This window comes from Gymnodraco acuticeps, unplaced genomic scaffold (genome assembly GCF_902827175.1).
Source record: "Gymnodraco acuticeps unplaced genomic scaffold, fGymAcu1.1, whole genome shotgun sequence".
Classification (NCBI taxonomy): domain Eukaryota; kingdom Metazoa; phylum Chordata; class Actinopteri; order Perciformes; family Bathydraconidae; genus Gymnodraco; species Gymnodraco acuticeps.
This window is the reverse complement of record NW_022989810.1, coordinates 4,927,399-4,935,131: the sequence shown is the minus strand read 5'-3', so window position 1 is coordinate 4,935,131 and position 7,733 is coordinate 4,927,399. Positions and strand designations below refer to the sequence as shown.

At 42.1% G+C, this 7,733-nt stretch overlaps 1 protein-coding gene across 5 annotated transcripts in view; it reads left to right on the top strand.

Moving 5' to 3' along the window:
- The first annotated feature begins 2,005 nt into the window (after positions 1–2,005).
- LOC117553822 (nuclear factor of activated T-cells, cytoplasmic 1-like) overlaps positions 2,006–7,733 on the top strand; it is a 62,531-nt gene continuing 56,803 nt past the window's right edge. For 3 of the 5 annotated variants that reach the window (XM_034227901.1, XM_034227923.1, XM_034227894.1), the window contains exons 1-2: positions 2,006–2,366; positions 5,511–6,609. In XM_034227901.1, coding sequence (XP_034083792.1) covers positions 2,249–2,366; positions 5,511–6,609 — 1,217 coding nt within the window. In that variant the 5' untranslated portion in view covers positions 2,006–2,248. Of the gene's footprint in view, positions 2,367–4,230; positions 4,349–5,300; positions 5,376–5,510; positions 6,610–7,733 lie in introns of those variants that run through there. The other 2 variants (XM_034227910.1, XM_034227915.1) reach the window with 2 other exon arrangements.

Below are 7,733 nucleotides of genomic sequence, written 5' to 3'. Positions count from 1 at the left end.
AGGGGTTCCCAAAGTGGGGGTCGCGATTACAAAATTAAAATTGAAAATAAAAGATAAAAAATTCTTTTTTTTAATAATTTTTTTTAAAATTATTATTAATAATGACGTGTGCATATACATTTTTCAGGGGCCATCTGTATAATTTCCCCACAGCGAGGCTCCCCCTGTTGACAATCCACTATAACGCAGTGTTTCCCCTGTTACCCCTGATTTAGACCATACATTTACAATAATGCTGGATTTAATATCAAATGTATTGGTAGTTCCATGACACTTTTGGCTTATTGGAACCTCTAAAACAGCAACTAAATGTACCTTTTTTCTGGGATTGTTAGTTACAATTAGAACCAGAATACAGATTGAGTAGGGTTTTTCAATCAATAAATCTGCTTTTGGTGCTGGATTATTTGTGCATATGTACACAAATCAAGAAACAAATAAAGAACGAAAATACAAATAAAAAACTGAAATAATATAAAATATGTACAATTTATCTGATCCAAGTAGAAGAAGTGGTTTGCAGAAATACTTTAAAATGTCCAGGGACTGGGCCCCCATAAAGTTGACTATATGGTAGAGCTGTTGGCCCAAATATTGTGGCTTGGCCCCGTGCGGATGACCTGGGTTCAAATCCGGCCGAAGACCATATGACGTGTGTCATCCCCTCTGTATCCCCCTTTCAACAATGTCACTTTAACAAAGGCACTGGTAGTCTGTAAAACTTTTTTTTTTTTTTAAATAAACATTTCCTGGAGTTTGTACATATCACTATTAAAAATGACTGGATTATGATCATTGGTGTGTTAATTGGTTCATCACAGATGGAACATTTTGAGAAAATGTGATTACCTTTATCCACTGCTGCTGGATATATTAACCTATAATTATATTTCAATGTTTTAAAAAAAATAAAATGTATTGAGTTGAATCTATCTAAATGTATAAACTAACTAAAGCTGTAAAAGAGTAACAAGGGAAAAAAGTACAATATTGGCTTCCATAATGTAGCTGTATAAAGTATAGGATAAAAGAAAAATTATCAGGTACACGTAACTCTAAATTGTATTCAGTTACAATGTACAAGTATTGTTATTGTTGGTTTATAGACTACTGCATGACAATGGCAATTAAAAGACAATTAAAAGTATTTTCTTTGACAACATATACAAAATATCTATTATTTTTCAAAAAAAGGAAGGGGTAAAAAGTAAAATATTTGACACAGTATGATACTAACATATGTTGTCTTGCATATCATATATTAGCGTAGTCCGAAAGTAACAGAATAATACAGTCAACAGTATACCCTGTATATTATGATACTTAGTGAATATTAATTGTTACGGAATACATCTTTAAAGTAACCCTTTCAACTCACTCACACACACATACACACATACACACATACACACACACACACCATGTATACATCACTTCAGGGGACATTACATTGACTTACATGCATTTCCTGGAGACTTATCTTAACCTTAACCATAACCAACACATGCCTAACCCTAACCCTAACCCTAACCCTTACCCTAACCCTAAACCTAACCAAGTCTTCACCCTAAAATTAATGATTCCCCTCATGGGGACCTCCAATGTGTCCCCATAAGGGAAACCAGTCCCCATACGTGACTATGTAAACAGATGTAGGTCCCCACAAGTATAGTAATGCTAGACCACACACACACACACACACACACACACACACACACACGCACACACACACACACACACACACACACACACACACACACCACACACACACACACACACACACACACACACACACACACACACACACACACCTCCCACCTCCACCGATGGGATTCCGGGGCAGAAGACATCACCAGGCAGTGCGGGAGGTTGCAGGAGCCGGGTCGCGTCATCCCTGGATGGGCGGTCCACTGACGGGAGGTGTTTTCCTCATGTAAAAGCATCGGATCCGGCCCCTCTGACAAACCGCTCTGCGTCATCGACCTGGGGAGACTCTTGAAAAACCTCCTTCGGGCTGAAGCGAGTCAAACTCACCTCACTCTAGCAGCCCCTATAACTGCACCGGTCCTACTTTTCTCCCCTCTCATCTGGTGCGCAGTGCACCGCGTTGTGGTTCCAAGTTGTAACCCACACTCCCTTTGCTTCAAACTCGCTGCGAATTATGCTTTTTTCTTTACGGTTTGTGAATTTATCTAGCGCCTAAAACAGTATCATTCCAGTCTCGAGAAAGTTGCGCATCGCTTGTTGAATGCAGGATACCTTTTGCCCGAGCGTCAGTCCCAAGTTCAGCTTCGGAGCAGCCGGTAAGGAGCGGGGACTGCACTTTCTCACCTCTCTAGCCGCCGATATGAAGTCTGCAGAAGAAGGTAAAGTATTTTTGTTTGATTTGATTGAAGTGATGTGATGTTTTTAACCGCTGACATTTTTAACTTGCTGTCGTGAAAGAATCTTTGATTTTAAGATGTGTTTACACCAGGTGCTGCAGGTATGATGTGAGTTCAAAGGGACCTTATGCACTACTGTGTGTAGATGTAGAATTTTGTTAATTAAGCTAATACTACAATGAAAACGAGCTGTGAACTGCTAATTCATTTTTCTTTTAAAGATTTATTCAAATAAACCCACCAGCAAATCTCTTGTTTTAAACTTGAGCAACTCGCTGAAATATTATTTGTCAATTTGTCACTTTATTAATTTGTATTCAAAGTCAAAACTATTAAGGAAACATATTCAATGATGCTCTTGTGAGTTGTTTGTCTAACACTGTCACCAGATACATAGTGCTTGATCTTTGCTTTGCATGCATCAGGAACCAGTTAGCACTCACTAACAGTACATTGAGTGGCATGCACCCATCCACACCATTAGGTGTCTCCAGCTGTCAGTGCAGGTGCTTGTCATCATGTGCAAACAACAATGAAGTGAGTAACACTGCTAGTGTCACCGTCACTCCTCTTGATCTAAGATTAAATGATTAAAATGAAAAATAAGGGTTTATGCAGATTAAAAAGGGTCAAAAGTCAGACAGCCACCTCTTTCTTTAAATTCTGTGTCTTGTTTGGCTTTAGTTTGCATGTTGATTCAGCGGTTTTTTATCATGAAAACAAAAGTCATGTTTTTTTATTTAGCCCTTAATTAGATGAGGCCCATCAGAAGTCATTGATGGTTCGACTTTTCATAATACACAGTCTTCCAATGCTGATGTAACTGACCTTTTGTGGATTTTGGTAATTTAATTTCGTGTGTGTGTGTGTGTGTGTGTGTGTGTGTGTGTGTGTGTGTGTGTGTGTGTGTGTGTGTGTGTGTGTGTGTGTGTGTGTGTAAGTAAGTAAGAGAGAGCTATATATGATCTGTACATTCAGAGATCCCAGGATGTTTTCTTTACAATGAGACATGTTCAAACACACAAACCTTTAGCAATATGCTGATGACTGGTATCACATATACATTAACGAATAGACATATAAATGCAATAGACACACTTTACCATCGTTTCGCCCCAGCCCACAGTCAGCCATGTGTGTGATAAGTGGCCCCAGGGTTCTTGGTTCCAGAGGCTGCAGATGACTTCTGTGGGCGACGACCTATCTCTCTCTGAGGTCCCGTCAGTCTTTTGACCACAATTCCTTTGAATAAGCCTATACATTCTTTAGTCACGCTGGTCTGATTTATGGGGAGAGAGTGTTTTGATCGTGATAGCATAATTGAGAAACGATTTGGAGGACAGAAAGTGCACGCTATAATCTGTGTGATAGTCAGTGTTTTCAAATTAACGCGCACAACACCTTTGGAATGAGCTGCAAACAATTGTATAGTGGCTTTAACTCAAATGCAAGAGTGAGTATTTTTCTTTATTCTCCTTTCATTCGTTTCAACCCACAAATTGTGATCTGCTACAATTTTGTTAGTTCAGCAGCAGATGTGTGATCTGAAAGAAAAAAAAAGGTTTTGAGATCATGCAGTAGCACACAAAAGTGAAAGTCCCCGTGTTTTTGAGTGGGTGGTAAAAGAAGTCAAGTTTGTTGTTGAACGCACTGATCAAGTGCACATTTGAAGAGGAAAAAAAAATAACAGCTGCAACTCTGAGCAGAGTCAGTCAGGCCTGAAGTAAGGACGTGTGTCACACGGGGTGGAGTGGGCAGGAGATTATCATCTGTTCAGCACTAGAAGAGGGTGAACCAGAGGCAAAAAGCATCAGAGGAAACTGAGCTGAAGACATACGCTTGTTTTTATGAAATTTAGCGTATAATCACTGGGGTGGAGATGAGTTTCCAGCATGAAGAGCAAGAGTTTGATTTCAGGTCTGTGTTTGAGTACAGCCTAGATGTCCAGAACGAACATGAGAGAGGTGGGTACATTCACTGGAGGGTGTTTTTTTCATTATTGCATATCCTGTAAAATGTACAGTGCGAGAGTACTCCTGCGTACTGGAGTCAAAACGATTTCAGAAGGCAGTGTCTTTCTGTGTTAAAAGGCTGTGAAAGTGTCTGCATTTAGCATTCTGCCACACAAACAAAACATGACTTTTTGCAACGCCTTATAAGAAAGTATTTTGTTTTTTCTAATAATATGTAAAAATGTATGACACGTGTCCTTAGCTTTACTGAACTTAGTGGGCACATTGAATTTGGTGCACATCGTATTCTCACATCTGAAAATAGACTCTCATAACTAATTTTAGACTGCCACATATTATGGTGTGTGTGACAGATTTGTCATTTCATGTGATGCACAGCATTGTGGTCAACACAATATAGCACTCTGCATCAAGGGGAATGCCCTTCACCGGGTTTCAGACTGAAAGAATTTCATTCTTACACCACTTTTACCCTCATTGACATTATCGCTAAAAAAGCAGAGATGAGTTTTACAACCGTTGACGCATTAGCCAGGCTAACGGAAAAAGCATACCTGCTAGGCTTCATTGACTGAATTTGTATGTCATTGCATTTGCCAGTGATTTCCTTGTGCACTTGCTTGTTGTATGTGCCCTTTGCTTGTTTGTGTACCACGGCGCATCTGTGTGTAACGTTGCAGCAAACTCTCCTTGACTTAATCACAAGCTCAGAGCGATGCGAGAGTGCTGTCAGTTTTCCACAGGGGAGGGCCTAATTCACTCAGTGAGTGATGCAATCAATCAAATAAAGCATCCATCAGCGCTGCTAGAGGAATTTGTGTAGAGTACATATGATGGCAGGGAGTGCCAAATAGAGCCTTGGATGAACTGATCAAACAAACAGAGTGGCTGTGCAACTTGCGACTACACAGCAACCACATACAGTAACTGGTCTGAGATGATTGCTAAGCTTCTCCAGATGTTTATAGAGAAGGGAGGCAGTAATTTGCTGTGGGACGTATTGGTTACATTTGTGTAGGTCGGTGTATTGTTCTAAAATGCAATCAGAGTTAATTTCAACCTTAATATAATGGTTGTGAGCATTTTCGGAAGTATGTTGTACAATATTATACTTCTAAAAACTTACCATATTCCTTTTTTTTTTTTTTTACAGATGCATACAGCTACACACCAAATGTCAGCTTGTCCCTTCCATTGGGCATGGGAAACCCCTGTCTGGCTACCCAGTACCACACCTTACAGACCAGTCCAGTCATCTCAGTTTCCTCTTGCCATCAGACAGGCTACAGCCTTCAAAATGATAACCATGCAGCATCAGGCTACTACCTGCCCCACGGCCTGAGACCCAATGGTGCCCCGGCTTTGGAAAGCCCCCGTATTGAGATCACTGCCTACAGCCAGTATCCTGAGGATGAGGTAGAAGAGAGCAACAGTGAGGACCACATCATCAAACGAGGCGTCAACTCCATCGTGACGCTGACACTGCCGAATGCCGATGGCTACCGCGATCCCAGCTGCCTCAGCCCAGCTAGTAGCGTTTCTTCACGTAGCTGCAACTCAGATGCTTCCTCTTACGAGTCCGGCTTCTACAACTACGACAACTCCCCACAGAACTCGCCTTGGCAGTCTCCCTGCGTGTCTCCCAAAGGCACGCCTACGCTCATGTCTTGCCCACATGCCAACGGTCCTGTAGCTTCCCCTCACCATTCTCCCTCGAACTCCCCTCAGATAGGAGCCGTGGCCGAGGAAGGCTGGCCGGCGCAACCTCGCTGCTCCAGGCCAAACTCCCCTTCCTGCAGTGGAGGCAGTGGAGGCAATGGAGTCAACGGTGGTGGCATGGGGAAGAGAAAGTACAGCTTCAATGGCACCACCTACCGTCAGACGTCCTGCTCACCCATCCAGTCGCCCATCCCCTCCCCACATATCTCCCCAAGGGTCAGCGTCACAGATGAGAACTGGCTCGCCAACACCAACCAGTACACCAACTCCGCCATTGTTGCTGCCATCAATGCTCTAACCACAGATGGAGTGGTAGACCTGGGGGAGGGAATCCCAATCAAGACACGGAAGACCATGCTGGACCACTCCATGGGTTTGAAGTTGGAGCCTGGTGATTTGCTGAGTCTTGATCGGGAGCTCTGTCATGAGGACTACCCCTCTCGGATGGCCCTCAAGAAGGAGAACTACGGTGGGGGGTTCCTGGATGTGCCCCAGCATCCATATTCCTGGTCTAAACCCAAGCCATACCTCAGGTAGGTGGATTTTCTACAGCATTAGTTCTCTAAAAAGTTGAACAATGTAAAACCTCCCAAGTAGTCTTTGCATTTCCTTGACAACACAATAGAGCAAACACAGGTGTTAACAGTACTTATTCAAACACATACATGGTTTCTAATATCCACCTTGGAATGCTTTGATATTTTTCGGACAGTGCAAAGAAAAAACCTTTTTTCCAAAATTACCGTTTGTGCTATTGTGGTCTTTTTCGTTTTTATTTAGTATTGATTCCTTTTTGCAAGCACAAGATTTCAGTTTCAGTTTTTAATCTTCAAAGGCCATATCTAAAGGCAGAAATCCAAAAATGGCATGCTTTTGACTTCCACAAGAGGTTCTCTTTGAAGTGTAAAACTATTTAAGAAATCATATTTCACAGGGTGGAGTTGCCCTGCAAGTGTGTGCTACCATTGCTATAGCAACCCTCACAAAAACAAGAACGCATGGACACATATCCCACAAATAAACCCATACACTCAACTTTATCATCGATTTCGACTTTTGAGAAAAGCAAGCTTCTTCATTTTCAATTGTGGCATTTTTCCCAAGCCAATAGCACACTCTCCTTTCGGAAATCAAGTGTTTGATTAAGATAGTGAGCAACAGGAAGTAATGGTGACAGGCTTTACTGAAGGGGAAGCAGTCTGCGGGTTAATCAGGCGGCTTGCTGCTGTGGTCCGTCTCGCCATCAGCCCATCTCTTTCTGTGTAGCCAACCTGATGTCATGCACTGACTGGGCAGATAAAGCCCACGGGGGGAAATCAGTTCGTTTTGGGTCAACAAACAGCCCGCAAGTTCCACAAAGATGCCAGAGATTGTTTTCAGTTGAGCCACCCATCAGGTCAAGGGTTTGCGTTTACCAGGCATCCGGCATAGCGAAATATTGTCTTGCACATGTTTGTTTTGTTTTAGATATCACCACGGTTTTCACATGGGAAGCTCTGAATCTCAATCTCGAGAACAATGATGGTAAGCGAGGCCAGCTGTAGTTCTGAGAAAGAGATATGCTCCAAGGCAGGGTGTGCTGCTGACCTTATTCCATGGTATAACTGCATTGTCTTTACTACTAGTTATGCTGTTCTTTAGAATTATACAGTTGAAT